The following is a 17,344-nucleotide window of genomic DNA, read 5'->3' as shown; positions in this document are numbered from 1 at the left end:
TATTGTGTTCACATCTTTTCCCATCTTCTTTTCCTCACTCATTTTTGGATCATTTTCTTGCATTCTTCTTTCACAATAGGCTCTTGTACCTATTCCTGCAGTGCTGACCCTGCTGATTTATAGGTCTCATATTCTTCTCTCTTTATTGCTCTTTGTATTTCCCTGGTCATCCACAGTGGTCATTTCTAGTCCAATTAGATTTATTTCTCAATGGTATACAGATTTCTTGAACTCTGTGGACTATACCTTAGAGCATCTCCCCTCTTTGCCGTCTTTTGCTGTATGTTAGGCACACATCTGCCTCCCTCCGTGTTTTCTGTGAGTTCCAAGTTTTTCCATTTCCAGTTCTGGGGAGTCTCAAGTTCCTGATTTGAGAACACATTAAATTTTGGACTGCATTTTCATATCCTACTCTGTTATCCCTTCTGCATGATGCATCGCATATCTGGGCAGATGCCAAGTGCCACAGTGCAAGCCCACAGCTTTAGTTATATATTCATAATCTTTGCCATAGTTCCCATATAGCATGCAAGTGCTTCCCAGACATGAATGAGCTTGTTTTTGCACTACCCTGTGAGCAAATAAAGTGTTATTATTTGCATTTTATGGAGAGGGAAACCAAGGGAGGAAAGTAAGATCCACATTTGTAAAGTCACTTAAGTGCCTAACTGCAATTCAGCTAAAAACAAAAAATGTTTTCTAATTCTTTAAGTTTTTTTTTTTTTTTCTTCTTCTCGGAAGCCTGGCTGCTTTCTTCTAAGAAGCTTCCCATTTTCCAGCCCCCTTGTCCCACATGTGGATCCTGCCTCCAACAGCACCATTTGCTCATTCCTCATTCCCACATAATTTCTTCCCATCCTCCCCTTCGCTCTTGCACAGAGGCTTAATTTATATGTACTTAATTAACATGGCTGATGGCTGGGCCAGCCTGCAGCCAGCATCACTCCCTGCAAGGCAGCCTCTGGACTGGCAGCAGGTGTTTTCCACCCTCCTTGTTTTCTCACATCACCCAAAGAACGGCGGACATAGAGGACATGGATGTGACCTGTTTGCTTTGTAGTGGTTTACAGTATTTAATTCCCCAGTGGCTGGAACTTGCTTCCTACACAGAAGCTAAAACCAAGAAGATGAACTCCCTAAACCTACAGTCCCCAGTGGACACTGGTGGCAACTGCTGTTCTAAGTCCTGAAGTCCCCAGCTCCTTGCTTCATTGCCAGCTAATCCTGGAAGAACATAAGCAGATCCTAGTACTCTCACTGCTCAAAGCCCACAGAGCCATTCCTGGCCAGAGGCAGACACAAAACCCCTGCAGGTTCTGAGATGTTTGGTTATGACAAGGACCCCCCCGTGCCAGTGCCTTCACTCTCCTGCCCAGTCCCTGGGCGTGGACGCCAAGGGGAAGCCACTTCTTCACGTGCCACCCAAGGCTGACCAAAACCCCTAGATTAGGAAAAGGCTGATCCTGATGTCTTTCTCATCCAGAGCTCCATGAGGGGTTTATTTGACAATGTACAGGAAAACGTGCAATAAGGGCGCTCCAGACTGAATTTCTCTCAATCTTTGCTGTTAAAGCTTTTCCACACCGTAAGATTTTGGCATGCATTTGACCAGGAACCTGGAAACCAGGGTGCAGTCCCTTTTTAGTTAGAGAAGATCAGTCCCTGTAGCAAATGGAGTCCAGAAATTTACCCCATCCTAATAATGGGACATCCCATGTGCATGGCTGATGCACTGTGTCCATCTCCAACCCCAGCCACGTCTCCCAGCCCAGCAGGAATCTCCTCAGGCTGTGGGATTTTTCTTGATGTCTCTCAGGCTTACTGGCACTGGTGACATCCGAGTGTCACCTACAGATGCTCCCAGGGCAGCGCAGAAATATGGCTGTGCTCAGGGTATGGGAAGCCCGGGACACAGGAGAGACAGCAATGCTCAGTCCAAAGACAGAGGGATGCAGGTAAGGGGGCAGTAACAGGGAGAGCAGCAGCAAGGCAGCCTGGGGTGGTGCCACTGCCCTGCCTTCAGCTGCATCCCCAGCTGGCTGCAGATGACCCTGTGTTATCAGGCACTCTGCAATCAGGTGGTGCCGGGCAGTTTATGGCACTGGAGGGTTTGCTGTTATACTAGGATGCTAACATTTTGAACAGTCAGGGACTCACCACAACAAAATAAAGCTGAGCACTCTAGTCCTGCTTAACAAGCCTGCTAATGCACTATTGAAATCAATGGCACATTTGAACACTAAGAGTTGCCCTGGAGCTTTTTAAAGCATCCTGCCTGTGTTTTTCGTTTAGGGAGCACAAGTGCTCCTTCCAGGAGGGCACGGTCTGTGGGAAAGGCAGCTGGACTGAAGTGCAAAGGAAAGGACACAAATTATTTGGTTACACGTGCCAGTAAACAGCTGCCAGCGAGTCGCTTCATCCTTCCCTGCCTCAGTTTCTTCAGCTTACAGCCAGCCAGACAGAAAACCAGGACTGGTCTTCTGCAGTGCTTGAGCCCTCTGTGACTCCTGGGTGAATGGAAATGCAGTATTAAAGGTTACAGAGAATTATTCTTAAGTGGGCTCAAGGGATGTTTGTTTACACAAGGCAAAACGATAGCTAAAACATACATCATCAATGTTTAAGCAAGAGCATCTGTCACAACCTAGATGTGGACTTCTAAGAGAGGAAAGAGAGAAAATGGGAAATGCACAATCACAGACAGAAAAGGACAATGGAGAAATAATGACAAATCAAATATAGCAAATTTTCTCTCTCTCAAATGACATTTCCCATCAGCTAGCTTATGTCAAAGGGGAAAAAAAAAAAAAAAAAAGATCTCCTGTGACTTTTATCTATTAGATTTTGCTCTGAATGCCTGCCACGCTCTGGAGCTGCGGCTGCAGGAAGGCCCAGCTCTGCCACTCTCAGCTAATAGGTTTGATTGTTCTCTCTGAAATTATACTCACAGATACTGACCTGCAAGTCAGCCTGACACTCAGCCTCGCACCGGGAAGGAAGGCCCCCAAGCAGGGAGGCACGTGAGTGACTGGTGCAGCCTGGCCGCCTGCAGCCGAGCTCTGCTGCTGCATCTCCGCTTGCAGAAGTTAAGTTGTCGACGGTGAGATAAGTCATTGCAATCCACAAAGTGCTGGTGTTTAGTACACAGTATTTATATTTTATGAATGTTAACAAGCAAGAAGCCCTGCACAACTGAGCAGTTACGAGCTCAGAAGGCTTTGTGAGATATTTTCTCTAAGGGCTCATTAATGTGGTCTTTTAATGGAGTACTTGCATATCTGAATCTTTAACTGTAGCTATAAATAGGGTTTATAAGCACTTGACAGTGTGGCAAAGCTGTGTTAGCAGTGCTTGCCCTGCTTTTTCTTTTTTTTTTTTCTTTTTCTTTTTTTGCAAGTTGCACTGGCAAAGGATATTTAAGAGGTGGAATTTAAATGTTTGCTAAAATGCAAACACGTATACATCCTAATGATGCTGCACTCTGAATACCATTTTCACTGGGTGTAGTGCATTTGGCATGTTCCCTCAATTAACCGAGCATCACAACACCACAACAAAACAGCTAGCATTCCCATGCTATTCAAGGGAAAATTAGGGCATAAGGAGGTCAAGCTACAGCCCAAATGTCCCACAGCAAGTCAATAGCAGAGCAGGGGTGGGAACCAACGAGCTCTAATTACCTGCCCTAATCATTAAACCGTAGAGACAGTCTGCTTTTATTTTCCCTGGTGCTGAAGCAGTCATGTCCAGTGTGTAAACCTTCTCACTTTGCACTGAGCAGTGCAGCTGATGGCTGGATTTTCCCTTCAACCCCGGGTTCCCCTCACCCTGTGAGATGTCCACGCTGTTTCCCCCTCTTGACGATCTGTGGCAGCATTTTCAACTCACCAGCCAACAGGATGCAACCTTAAATAAACTTTTGCCAGCCCCAGCAAGGAACCAGCAGCTTAATGTACTACACAGGAGTGCTGTTTTATGATATAGTAAAAGCTGCAGGAGGAGCACAGCCTTTAATAAATCACTGTATTGTATCATCTACCAGATTGCCATTTCTATGTGCTGCAGAACATGTGACAGCTCTCTCATTGCCTGCCCCTGGGGGTACCCACAGACACCCCAGCAGCACTTCGGTGCCCTGTGAAGACATCACCACATGTCAAGAGTGACGAATCTGAAGGGCTTGCTCCCAAGATGCCGGGGACTTGCAGCTTCTACCACAGCCTAAGGAGTCTGCGAGGTGTAAATAGGCTTTTCTTAATTCTGTTTTTTTTTTTTTTTTTTTTTTAAGGGACCTCTACATTATTTCATTTTTCCCCTGTTTAAAGGCACCCTGGAAGCTTTGATGGCCTCAGGAGAGGAACACAGAGAGACACAACAACCTTCCTCTGACTTTCCACCGTACTTTGCCTACACAGTAGATGGATTGGCATACCTCTCCAGCAACAAAATGGGGACTGTGGCCCAGGTGTGTCCTATAGGCTTTCCTATCTAGCTTCAGCACTCGTCATGTAGCATATCTGCCCAGCCAGAAGTACATGTATTTGCTGGGGCAGGGGTCCTGAGCACATTGACAAGGCCCCTTTAAGATGACTGCAGGGAATGTGTTGTCCTCTCCGGCTGATATCTATTATAGGTCATTATTTGGATTTTACGCTAGTAATTCTGAGTGCTTCCATTTTTGGTTCATCTCTGATGTGACTGCAATCGAGTTTTCCGCATGCATACATCCTGAATTTATTTTAACTGTGCTCATTGTTTGGAAGGTAAGTGAGGATGCTATTAGCTACCAGTCTGCATCTATGAATGATCACTTATTACTTTCTCAGTGGTTTGGTTCAGACGTGTGAAAGAATATGTTAGCCTGTAATGAGACTATCATGGGCTGAGTTGTTTGAGGGAGCCTGTTGTCAAATGGTTACTTTTATCTAGCAGGGGAAAGAAAAAATCAACCAGAATAATGTATAGCTTTAAAATGCTGATTTTTTGTGAGCATGTATTAGATGTTTTAACACCATTAAACTATTGTAAACCAAAACATGATTAAATATTTAAGCAGTATTCTCTCTTTCCTACGCAGGGATAAGTATCTATTTGTCTTGTATCATGATTTTTATGCACTTAGTGTTTTTCAGCACTGTGCCGTCCTAGAGCACGAGCACAGGCTTGTTGTCTCCTGGAGGAGCAGCTCCGAGCAGGAGATCTTGCAGCCACGTCCCCGCTGCTAGAGCAGAGAAAGCCCAGGAGGAGTTTTGCCTCCCTTCAGTCACCTGTGCCCACCTACCACAGGCATAAGCATTTTCCTTTGCTCCTTAGTTAATTTGCATTTTCCTCCCACTTCCCCACCACCGACCTCCCTTGCCTTGACCCTCTTCCCACTGCTGTTCTTCTCCCCCTGTACACTGCTGGTCTCTTCCTTCTTCTCCCAGAACATTTCCACCTTTTCTCACTAGCTTTTTTTTCACCTTCCTCCTACAGAGCACAGCCTCTCTGTCCTTCAGCCCTTTGATGTTGAGTGCTTCCTCCTGCACTCACGTATCGCCTCTGCAGCTCTTACCTGCAGGCCTCCATTTCGGAGGCACTCAGCTCCACTTTTCCTGCTCCGTCTTGGTGCTTCCAAGAAGGTGCTGGTGTGGGCTGAGCACCACGGGGAGAAGAGGAGGAGACTGCCTGTGGCTGGGTGGCCGCATCCAAGTGGCACGTGCCAGGAGAGCACTTTGTTCCTCTGGCCACTCAATGTCCTGGCAGGAAGACTGCTCGCTGAGAAATAATTAACTGGAAGATCTTAGCCCAGCTGTGGGTCAGCTCAGCTCTGTCCCCTTGGAACAGCTCCTGGGGGCCAGACCAGCCTCCAGGAGCCAGCCCAGGGCCGTGCCTTGATGCTGTTTCATTTCCTAACACAGCGGCAGCCCTTGCCTGGTTTGCGGCCTGCAGGGCATGGGGCAAGCCAGAGGCAGGAGAGCACGGGGCCTGCAAGCAGGGACCAACCCTGCTCCCGGCTCAGCAGCAAAGCCGGCGAGCACACAGTTTCAGGTCCCTGTATGGGATTTCTGATCCGGGTTTTCAGCTGCTGGTCTTCTTCAAGAGAGACTGCTCTTCCAGCGGGGGCTTGGTCAGACACAGGGGCTGCTGGGCCTCCTCGCCCTGCTCCTGGGCAGCCACCGCATCCCCTCACTGAGGCCTCCTGCCAGCGCTCCTACTGACACAGATGTGAGTTTACAGCTGGTCTAACAGGCAAGGTATTTTCAGCTGTAATTTATCTTTTTTTTTTTTTTCCCTTCTCATTTCTCGTATTCGATTTGGGTTTTACATGGGAAAAAGAGTAAAGCATAAAAATAGTTTAATGTTCCCTTTTAAAATTCAATTTAAAGGGTTATTACCTATTTCTGTACCAGCAGCTGCTAACCCAAGCTTTGCTTTTCCTCCCCCCTGCTAATTTAGTTCTGTTACCAAATCCCACGTTCACCTGTGACCCTGAGCAGGTATTATTTCCCTCCTCCCTGTGAGCATGGCACCGGGGTGTGCTTGGCATCGCCAGCTTCAGGTGAGGGGCTCTCTAGGTGCTGGCCAGGAGGTGGGCTGACACCTGTGCCAGCAGCCCCAGTCCCTCGCCACCTGTGCACATGTGCATTTATGGCAGGTTTTTTTTTTTTTTTTTGTTCTGGTTTTGGTGCTTTTATTGGGAGCTTACTGGAGTAAGTGGAGTAAAGTTCACAGTAAAAATGAAATGTCACTCATAGCAAATTTCATGATTCTTATTATTGGGCAGTAGCACCAGTTTTGTATAAATTCCTAAACAAACAGATCATATCACTGATTTTTAACCTTGGCTGATCTCTAAAGCTAAGTGTATGCTACTTCTGTATCAAATCACAAAGTGAGGTAAGATACGGAGCTCCCCAGCCTCCTGACATTTTCTGTAGAAAGTCATTTAGATACAAAAAGGCAAGAACCAGGTGAAGAACCAGGGTGGGAGATATCCTGGAAGATACTCATTCAACTAAAATGGATTAGAAGAAGACCACACAGCACTGAGATGAAGATACGGCTAAAATGCAAATACGGTCCATCTAAAGCACTGCTAGAGGTAGAAAAATAAGTTACCCAGGGGAAAAAAAATGCCACAAGAATGTAAGTCAGGGGCCAGTTCCTGCTCTCCTTTCTCATATGAGCAGTGCCTTTAACTTCATTGAGCCCAGCAGCCACATCTGGCTCTGCCTGAGCTGAACTGAAACCAGGGCAGTCACGCGGTGCTGCTTCCTCGTTTCGCTCTCGTGGGGAGCAGGCGCTGAGGAGGAGGAGGCTGGGCACCGGGGCAGCATCGGCAGCCGCTAGGGCGAGAGGCCGGGATTCATCCTCTGTGCTCACACACATCTTCTGTGTGTCCCCAGTTTGCTCAGCCAGAAGCAGGAGCAGCAACACAGGGGGTTACAACTGGCCAACCCTGTGCTGCCCACTGTGCTCCACCTCATCCATACACGGAGCGAACAGCATGGAGCTGGGACAGGGGAGGGTCAGGCTGGGTTTTAGGGAAAGGTTCTGCACCCAGAGGATGGTTGGGCACTGGAACAGGCTCCCCAGGGCAGTAGTCACAGCACCGACCCTGCTGGAGTTCAAGAAGCATTTGGACAATGCTCTCAGACACATGGTCTGGTTTTTGAGGGTCCCTGCATTGAGCAAGTAGGTGGACCAAATGATCCTTGTGGGTCCCTTCCAGCTGGGGATATTTGGTAAAGGACCAAGTGGGCTTTTGCAGGGCGTGGAAGCGAGTGGTCACAGCTCTCGCCCAGCCCTTTTCCAGGCAAGCGGTGTCCTGGCAGGCCCTGTACTCCCATGGCTGGACCAGGCACCTCCAGCCCTGGCCTGTGCCCCATCCGTGCTACCAGGCCTTCCCACATGGCCAGGCCCACGCATGCAGCTCGGGGCACCCATGGAGGGCCACGGCAGCACGGGAGGGTGGGCCCGAGGCTTGGCTGGAGGGAGGGAGACAGACATCATGGGATGTCATGGGCAAAGCAAATGAAACCGCGCCACGTAACACAAGGAAAACATGGAAATTTTCACGAGAAACTTGAAACCAAGAACTGGAAATTAAAAACTACTCTTTGTACAAATGCCTGCTATTGATCACATTGTAGAGACCAGCCGTGAGCGAGGGTTGTGGGGAAACAAAGCATACGCTCAGCACACCATCCATCTCTACTCCCCAAACATAATTATAACAGTATGGGAAACATGAAAAGGCAGTGCAACACCATGCTCTGCAAATAAAAAGCTGGAAATACTTGTGGGTGCGAAAGGAAACTGGTGAGCAGAGGCAATGTAAACATCTTCTTGGGGAGCTGAAAAATGCTCGAGGAATAAAAGCTTCAAAAAAAAAGAAAACAGAACAGAAGAATACTATTTTTCTTTCTTTAAGGAGAAAAACAACCATTAAAGTATGTATGAAGGAACACTGCAGGGTTTGCAACTGCCCAATTTTCCTACAGCACGTGGCACCAAATTGTCTTATAATTAAAAGCTACTATAGTACAGACCACAAAAAAACAATCCTGTACTATGCCAGTGGCAAAATTATTGATAGAAAAGGGTCCTACTGAGTTTATTTTGGTCCTGTTACTGTCATAACTGACCTTAAGTAGCAGGATCCATCCCTTAAGGAAAGCCAGAGCATAGTAAGACAGAGGTTTTTTGTTGTTTTTTTTTGTTTTGTTTTGTTTTTATTATTATTTATGCACAGCATTGTAGGATTTAAAAGCAAAGAGTCAGAATTTAGTAGCTTAAATTTCTTTCCTGTGATGAAGATTTGTTTTTTCCTTCTACTGATAAGGGAGAAACCTTATTAACGAGGCCTCAGTGGTAGTTACACTGTTACTGCTGCACTGGAAGAGATGTACACATTTTTTTTCCCAAGGAGGGTTTAACTGCTTTGTAGACCCATAAAGATATTTCACAGAGAAAGCTTTATTCAATTGGAGCTCTTAAACCTCCTTTGTGAAATGTTGTGGTATTTTGTGAGATATGTGGCCTTTGCTACGCACGTGATGCTGGTAGGTTTCTAGGCATGCAAGTTCAAGGGCTTTATTTTGCAGATATTTTTCAATCAATTAAGCTTGATGGTAATGCTGTATGCACTGTAGAAAGGAAGAAAAATAAAAATAGCGGCTGACTGTCTCTGTCTCCTGCAGAACTAGCTTGATTTGCTGCTGTTGTCTTTGCCTCGCTGCTGGCAGCGCGGCTCCAATGCTGGTTTCAGTGGTTTGCAGGTTTGTGGCCCTGGAATGTTTCTGGTGGGTTTTTGGCTTCGTCAGAAACATTCCTGTGATGTGGGGGATTCCTATCAAAACGGTCATCACCCTCACAGCACCAATTGCTTCTCTGCTTTTGCATACAGACTACTGCTGAGCTACAGAAAACACAGCTCTGTGTCTACAGGGTTCTTCATGGAGGTTTTTTCCTTAATGTTGCATTTCTGCACGCTTGTCAGCCAGCCCCTGTGGGGGAGCAAACAAAAGGCCTTTTAGAGGCAATCTTTCAGAATGCTCCTATTGTGCCCTTAATTGCATCAAAGTACACGTGGGCTCAGCTGTATGCGGACATAGTTTTAGCTGTAGGTTGATTTTAAGCAAGCCACACATTTTATACCAAAGCAATGCATAAAAGCAGGCACAAGAAAGAAGCTTTAATTTAGTCACATTACTCCAGTAAGTAAGAATGCATAGCAAGCAATAATTGGATGCAAGAAGTTTAGAGCAGATGTTCCCTTTACTTTGATTCTTGAGGCAGTGCAGTGGCAATTTCTTCCTTTGTAACAGACATAAATGATTCAGTGTTAATAAAAAAAAGTTTCAGGCATAGAGTTCTTCAAGTGCACAGCCAAGGAATAAAACACACACTGCAAAATGGGGTGCTGAGCAAGGAGGCACTCTCCTCCCCCACACGGATAACATTTTGAAAGAGATCAGGGTTTTATCCTCTACATTTGTCCTGCTTTATTATTACAGTAACTGATTTAAAACACTTTCTGCTAGGTGTTATTCATTATCCCCACCCCCCCACCCCCAGGAGGAATTCAGTTGTTTTCCAGAGAGGAGTGGAAACACAGCATGCTGTTAGTCCCGACGGCAGTCACCAGCCTGCCCAGCAAGGTGCCGGCGCTGCCCTCACGGGCACATGGCAATTTCCCAGCTACGATTGTTGCCACATCCAGCCAACCAAAACGGGAGGCTGCAGCGGGCAGGTTTGGGCAGGGGAGGGAGCAAGGAGAAGGCAACTGTAGAAAAGGGGCTCCCCCCAGCAGCCGCCGCCTCAGTGTCTTCCTCCACACCTTGAAAATCCCATGGGAAGCATGGGGGAGGCTCCAGGCTACCCCACTTCACAGCGCTGGGGTGCCCACCTGGCCCTTCACATCAACAGGAAACCCCACAACATCCCAGCCACACAAAATTCCCAGGATGGACAAATGGTGGCCCAGGGAAGCTGGGTTTGGCGTGCACAGCCACAAGTCCTCAAGAAGCAGGAGAAATGCAGCCTTACATCCCATGTGCCAGACAAGAGCTCTCTGCCATTTGCTTTCTCTCCTGCCCCCACCCTCAGCAGCACAGCTATTTTTCTCCCAGTGCACTGCAGCATTACCCAAGGGGAGAAAGGAGGAAGATTTATTCCAGAAATGTTTTGCCTCAGCTACCACCAAGGGAGTGCTCTGGGATGAAGCAGATGCAACTTCCCCAAAATTCACATTTTCCCAAAATGTAAACTGTAAAGGAAAAGCTTTTGCTGGAATAACCATTCCCTGATGGCTCCATCATCAGCTGCCCCTCTGCCCGCTCCGCTCACGCAGCTTCTCCATCAGCACCACAGGGACACAGGAGAAGCAGGAAGCGTGAGCTCTCACGAATGAAGTAATGGGACTAATGCACGAGATGGACATGGCAAGATGCAAGGAGACCACTCACAACTTCTAGATCTGGAGTTAGGCAAGTAGTAGTGCTTTTAGGCAATTGTTCCGTTGGGGAGGGCTTAGAAATTACATCCAGAAAACAAAAATTGGAAGCTGATAGAGCTGGATGGACCACACATTTCAATTCACATTTCACATTTTCATGGCCACTCCCAGTTAACGCAACAGTGTGCAACAGAAGGTGGCTGCTCTATGGTGGACATAAGTTTCCTCTGGCCCACACCCAGTGGGCCTCTGTATCCAACACTATGTTGTACGCTTTGGGATAAGACATGATACTTCGTAGAGTTTTTAGATGATTTCTGAGGAATTTGTCCATGGTTTTTTTTTTTTTTTTTTTTTTGGATCTCTGCACCTCTATCCGAAGGCAATATGATTTTATGCAAGGCTACTGTGGTCCCACAGACAGGACAGAGCTACACTGTTTATGGATGCTAGTAGTGTCAACGCTCACAACTGTACATGAGTACACTGTATGCCACCACAAGCACCAGTACATTTATCTGCACTCACATTAAATACAGTGCATCAGTTCACCTCTACCAAGTTGTATATTAGACAGCCACAGAGGTGGAAGAGGTGCAGAAATGAGACCCCAAACCAGTACATTCCCACCATACCGCAGAGTAGGCTGAGGCAGCAGGTCGGCTTGCTCCTGCTTCTCTTCTGCCCTCCAGCCTTTGCAGAGCTGGAGCTCTGGTTCCCATTTCATCCCACACCCTGACCAGCCAGGCCAGGGGACACCCCAGTGGCAGAGCCTCTCAGGCTCCTGCACACATGGGCCAGGACAGCTGGCAGGGTGCAGTCCCAAGAACCTCCTGGCCACAGGCAGACCACCATGTGCATCCTCCCCTGGGACAGTGCTGGCTCCTCTGTAGCTTCTGTCCCATGCAGGTGACTGTTCACAATCCCTCCCCTCCACCCCTCCCCATGGAGCCAGGCCTGCACACACTGCGACTGGGTGGCCAAGGCCCGGTGCTCCTGCCCTCAGGAGGGGGAGGCTCACAGCAGGGACCCCCGGACTGCGCAGGCCATGTTTGCTGGGCAAGAGCAAGCACAGCTGGGGTTTGCCTGGCACAGACGCTCCCTTCCCCTTCCCTCGTGTGCCAGAAGGATCGTGGGGCCGGGGCAAGGAACATCTCGTCCTGCCAGGGCATGAGCCGTCCTCCCCCGGTCTCCAGGAGGCACAAAGAGACCTCGAGCAGTCTCAGGCAGACAGGCTTTGTGCTGAGTTCCTGCAAGCATTGCTGCTTTTATTTAAAGCAAAAAACACAGGATGTTACAGATGAGTGGAGAAACGCTGACTGCCCCGCTGCCTGCAGAGCCCCTCAGCCTGGAGAATGTTTTTCTGGAAGTCGAGGGGTCTCCAGACAGGATTAGGAAAGCACACAGTGTCTGCTTTAGCTTTCTTTTCTTCTTTTGGGCCCAGCTTGGCTGCGGCTACACCTCACCCCCGCAAGGCCTCCTCAGGAGCCCCCGGAAGGCAAGTGGCCAGGCTCTGATGCCCTGCCACCAGCGTGGGCTTGGCCAGTCCCCAGCAGCCCAGCGTGGCCCTGGCTGGGCCTGGGGCGGGGCACTGGACCCCCCAAATTGTGCTCAGCTTTAGGCAGTCAAGCTGCAGCCACCAGCAACTTGCACCACCACTGCTTCATGCCACTTGCAAGATGCCAGGCTTCCCAAATATGACGCCTGATAAAGAGTTCCCTTACTCTGCTTTGGGGAAGAATCTGCCCCCCCTGCCTTTTTTTTATCCCTGTATTGAGGATTAGCAAAGAAAAAGAAAGGCACAGCTAGATTTTATTTTTTAAGTGTAAGCTTGTGCTTTTTATTCTTCCAACTAAAAAACTACCAGCCAGCCTGAAGCACCTAACATGTTTATCAAGATAAACTGAATCCACCTCAGACACCGGCTTCAGAATACCAGCCAATAACTTATTTATCTGTCCACAGGGTCCTTTCCCAATGTCACTTACCTTGTGGTGGCAGAAGAGCTAGAAAGTAACAGGAGACCTCACATTAAGGCACAAGCCACTTCTAGCCTACATGGCTTTAATAGAGCTACGCTTAATTTATACTCCCTGAAAAACCTGGCCCAGGGTGCCTTTTAATTGATCACAATTAGAAACTCATGATTGACTGCCCACAGTATTGGTGACCACAATGACATGGTCTGGGGGAAAGAGAGGCAGTTACTATTTTGAAACTACAATTCCATTTTTTGAGCATAGCAAAATAGCTCGGCAGTGTATTGAATGACATAATATTACTCATATGCTTAAGCACCTGGGTCCTTGATCTTGTGCTTTATAAAGTGCTCTGAGCTGTGCTGTAATTGCCTATAAATATGCTGCTGATCATGCTTAAAGGGACACTGGCAAGGTTGGCAGGCCTACAGTTTGACTTCGTAAGATGACATCCTAGAATAGTTTTATTTTCAGTCTTTCTAAATTACTGGACTGCACTTTTTATCAAGCTTCTTTTTATCAGTCCAGCTCCTATGATTAATGATGTTACCCTCTTGAGCATGCAAGTAAAAACACTTAGCTGTAAAACTTTTCCCTTGATGTGACTGGGGACGATCTCTCTTGCCCTTACGGTTTGCAGTAAGGTCACCCCGTGTTGAAGCAACCTCTTGCGAAAGACATCTTCAAACAGAGAACAGGGCTGCAGGGATCAGGTCTGGGCAAGCCTGGAGCTGCACAAGGTGTCCATTTTCCAGTGTCTAGCCTGTGTTTGTCAGTCATTAGTCTTGTCGTAGCCGAGCTGAAGGGGAGGGGATGCAAAAATTGCAATGAAGAGCCAGGGAACAGAGTTCGAAGTTGGCGATGCGGCTTCAGCTTCACCAGCTCCTCAGCAGTGCTGCCGCGATGCAAAGGGTGGTGGGATGGGGAAGCCGCAGGGATAAGAGCCCTGTCCCCTGCTGTCACCTCTGCAAGTGGCTCTGTGGTGGGAGCCCAGTGGGGTGGGAGCTGCAGCTGGCTGCTGAGAGGCTTTTTGATCTCGGGCACAAGTGTGGGGCTGAGCTTTCTCGTCAGGACAGAAAATAAATAGCTAAGAAATGAAAGGTGACCTGAGATTTTTCATTTTATGAAGGGCCTGATTTGTTTCAGAGCTGAGTAACTCAGCTCCCTTCATGCAGCAGTCCTCCAGCACGCTGCATACTCATGGTGGAAACATGCATGTCCCCATAGCCAAACCCACCGGTGCCATTAACGTGGGAGCAGGGGACGGTGCCCAGGGCAGGCAGGGGCTGCTGTTTAAGCAGAGGGAGAAACTGTTAGTGAAGGCTGTGTTGCTGGTGCCAGGGTGGATGTGTAGAAGGGCATATTTGGAAGAGAAGATGTGCTCAGCCTCCCTGATGTATCCTGCTAGACTCTGCTCTGCGAGTTTTGAAGACGAAGCTGTTGATTTTCCCAAGACACAGGCCTGCAGCCAGGCTTCACATTCCTTTCTGCCAGGGAGGTGAAAGATTTACAGACACCCTGGATGTGAGGCAGCACATTTGCTGTGCTCGTCCATCACAGGTGTGCGTTAGTCACAGGACAAGTGCTGCCTGAACTCTAGGGACCAGAGAGAAACCCTAGCAATGTGTAAAAGAAAATTCAGAAGTAACTGAAAAACAAACAGAAAAGGAAGGTCTCCGGAGCCTGGGAAGCAGGTGCACCTGCAGCAGTCATGCTTGAAACTAGGGCTGGGGAGCGCTGGTGGCCAGTGGCATCCCTCAGTGCAGCAACTCTTCTTCCTTCTAACTTGTTCTTCAGTTACAGGAAAAAGTAAAAGAAAAAAGAAAAATGGCTCAGGCTGAAGAGCCTACAGAGCAGACATAGGAAAGGCTAATGCCAGCCTAATGTCAGACCCAGCACAGCATTTCAGGGGTCAGGAAGGTGCACCCACAGCAAGGGAACAGGGCAGCACAGGAGCTGTGCCTCTCGCACAAGCTGTCCTTGTCGTGTGCACACGCAGAGGCAGGAGAGCACTCGGAGGAAGCCTTATGCTTCTAACAAAAAGAATGTATTTTGAGTCCTACTAATTACAGAGAAATACTTGAAAGTGTAACTTGGATATATTTTAAGAGCTTCCAGAAACGAGAATAAACACAAAATGAGCCCAAAGTCTGTACTTTTATAACCTCAGGCTTTTTAGACAAAGTTTGTATCTCCTGATTTGTTTTGAGCTGACCTGATAATTTTAAATGATTGTCCTTGAGAACTGTAAAACTTGCTTTATTTTTTCTAGGTTTATTCCACAGAAATGCTTACAAAGCAATAAAGCCAATCATAAAGCTACGATTATGTCAATTCCGTGTTGTGGGTATGCAGGGAGAAACTAACTGAGAAGGAATTCTAGGGGATTACTGTAACCATAGTTATACTGTTTATACTTATATACTATAATAATAACAGAAATGCGACAGCAACTGTGCAGCTACAGAAAATATCCAGTGCCCTTTAAAATATATGTATATATACTGTATTTACCTAGATTAACAGGGACCTTAGGAACTGACATATTATGTATACTCCATCTTCTGTCTGATTTATTCAAGTTCTGTCTGATCATGTTTTTTTTCCCATCAAAACTGTGGTCGTGCCTGATGTTCACTGACAGGAACCCAAAGTCCGGAGCAAGGTAAACACCTGGAAGCTTAGACCATGAGTGTGTAAGGGACATTAGTTAATTTTCTGACAGTGGTTTATAATGGACCACATACATTTTCCCACTATAATTGGTATATACATTCAACAGTTTTATTGTATGTTGGTGCACATTATTCGGCACAGCTGCTAGAGAGACATTGCTGAACTGGTGTTTCTCTTCCATGACAAACACCTATTAAGCAGTCAGCATAAACTCTTCTTGTTACAGCCTCTGACATCACCCTCAGGGCAAGCGGACACAGAACAGCAATTGCTGAATTGCGTATGAAAATTATAGTTTTATTGTCTATACAACTGAAGGTTTAACTCTGATTCCTGCTCGAGTCAGCTCTGTTATAAAGAAGCAATTCTTTCACGGAACAAACAAGCACAGTACACCATTGTAATCAAAGGAACAGGCACTATTTATGTATTGGAAAGACTTGTTCACAATAGTGCTAACACTCTAATGCCCCAGAAGCCACTATTTTAGCAGCTGTAGAGAAAAAAAGCATGACTAACAAGATGCCACACAGAGTCAGACACAGTTTTTTTAGAGCACAAATGGAATCATCCCATTTGATACAGCTCAGTTTAATATGCACGACTGGTAAGTAGGGATCATGTATTTAATGTTTATATAAGCAGTTTCTCCACCGCAGCGTTCAAAGGCTTCCAGTGTCTCTTGAATCAGATCTCCAATATTTTCACGCTTCTGCTGGCTGTAGTCTATCCCATCGCCTGAATTAACTGATTAATAAAACAAAAAGAAAAAAAAATATATATTAAATTTGCTGGTACACTTTAAAATAATGACATAGAAAATTGAAATTGCTCATCAGTCACTGTCCCTCTATTAGAAATTTTGCTCTGTGACACAAAACAGCTGAATTTGAAAACAGGATGTTTTTGGTTTCTCTGTAAGGCTCCGTCAGGCTCCCCCTTCGTATGCCTTCAAAAGCTGTTCATGTATGCATTGCTTTAGTATCTAAGTAAAAATCCAAAGAAAACACATGCTATTATAAGATATGGATAGACTCTCTGTTACACAGTTAATCTCTTAAGACCATTACTACTTTATTTCGTAACATTGCTTATTTAGGACAAAGTTCTACTGCCAGATGCATAAATGCTTATCTACAGAATGTGACTTAGGCTAGACTTGTTATGCTTTGAAATCTTCAATAGCTATTGCTTTGGTATTGTTCCATGTTAGACATCATATTCACAGACTTATGTTGTTTCTGGCTGAGGGGATGTCATTTGGCCTAAAAGAGATATTTGGAGTATAACATGGCACTCATTCAATTTCTGCTCCCTGAAAAATGTGTAAAATTAAGTCAGTGTCAAAAGGACAAATTATTGCTGCCCCTACACGCTGTAACATTCACTCCTGCTTTCTCTAATATGGATTAGCAAGGGTGGGATGCACTCACACACACAGAGCATAATCATTCAAAAAAATTCACAGTGTAAATAACTGTGAGAACACAAAATACACAAGCAGGAAATAAATCCACCTGCAACGACGCAAAGACATTTAAAAGAGGAAAATATGTTCCATTTTGTTTAAAAACAGTATACTGAAAACTGCCTTAATGTGGGTATATTTTAAGACATATCAAAAATAATTTGGTAAGAGCATAATGTACGCTGACCAGGTACAGTGCAGTGGCCAGGCGGAGCGGCTGTCGCACCGCCGTGGGGAGTCCACATGCAGTCAGTCAGTGGTCTTGCTCCAGGCTGTGGT

General features: G+C 46.6%; 1 protein-coding gene across 2 annotated transcripts in view; it reads right to left on the bottom strand.

Moving 5' to 3' along the window:
- Nucleotides 1-15,877: 15,877 nt before the first annotated feature.
- PACRG (parkin coregulated) overlaps nucleotides 15,878-17,344 on the bottom strand; it is a 217,588-nt gene continuing 216,121 nt past the window's right edge. For both annotated transcript variants that reach the window (XM_040551524.1, XM_040551525.1), the window contains one exon: nucleotides 15,878-16,344. In XM_040551524.1, coding sequence (XP_040407458.1) covers nucleotides 16,184-16,344 — 161 coding nt within the window. In that variant the 3' untranslated portion in view covers nucleotides 15,878-16,183. The remainder of the gene's footprint in view (nucleotides 16,345-17,344) is intronic.

This window comes from Cygnus olor, chromosome 3, assembly GCF_009769625.2.
Source record: "Cygnus olor isolate bCygOlo1 chromosome 3, bCygOlo1.pri.v2, whole genome shotgun sequence".
Taxonomy (NCBI): Eukaryota; Metazoa; Chordata; class Aves; order Anseriformes; family Anatidae; genus Cygnus; species Cygnus olor.
Note: the sequence above shows the minus strand (reverse complement) of the source record. Positions and strands in the feature narration are given on the sequence as shown.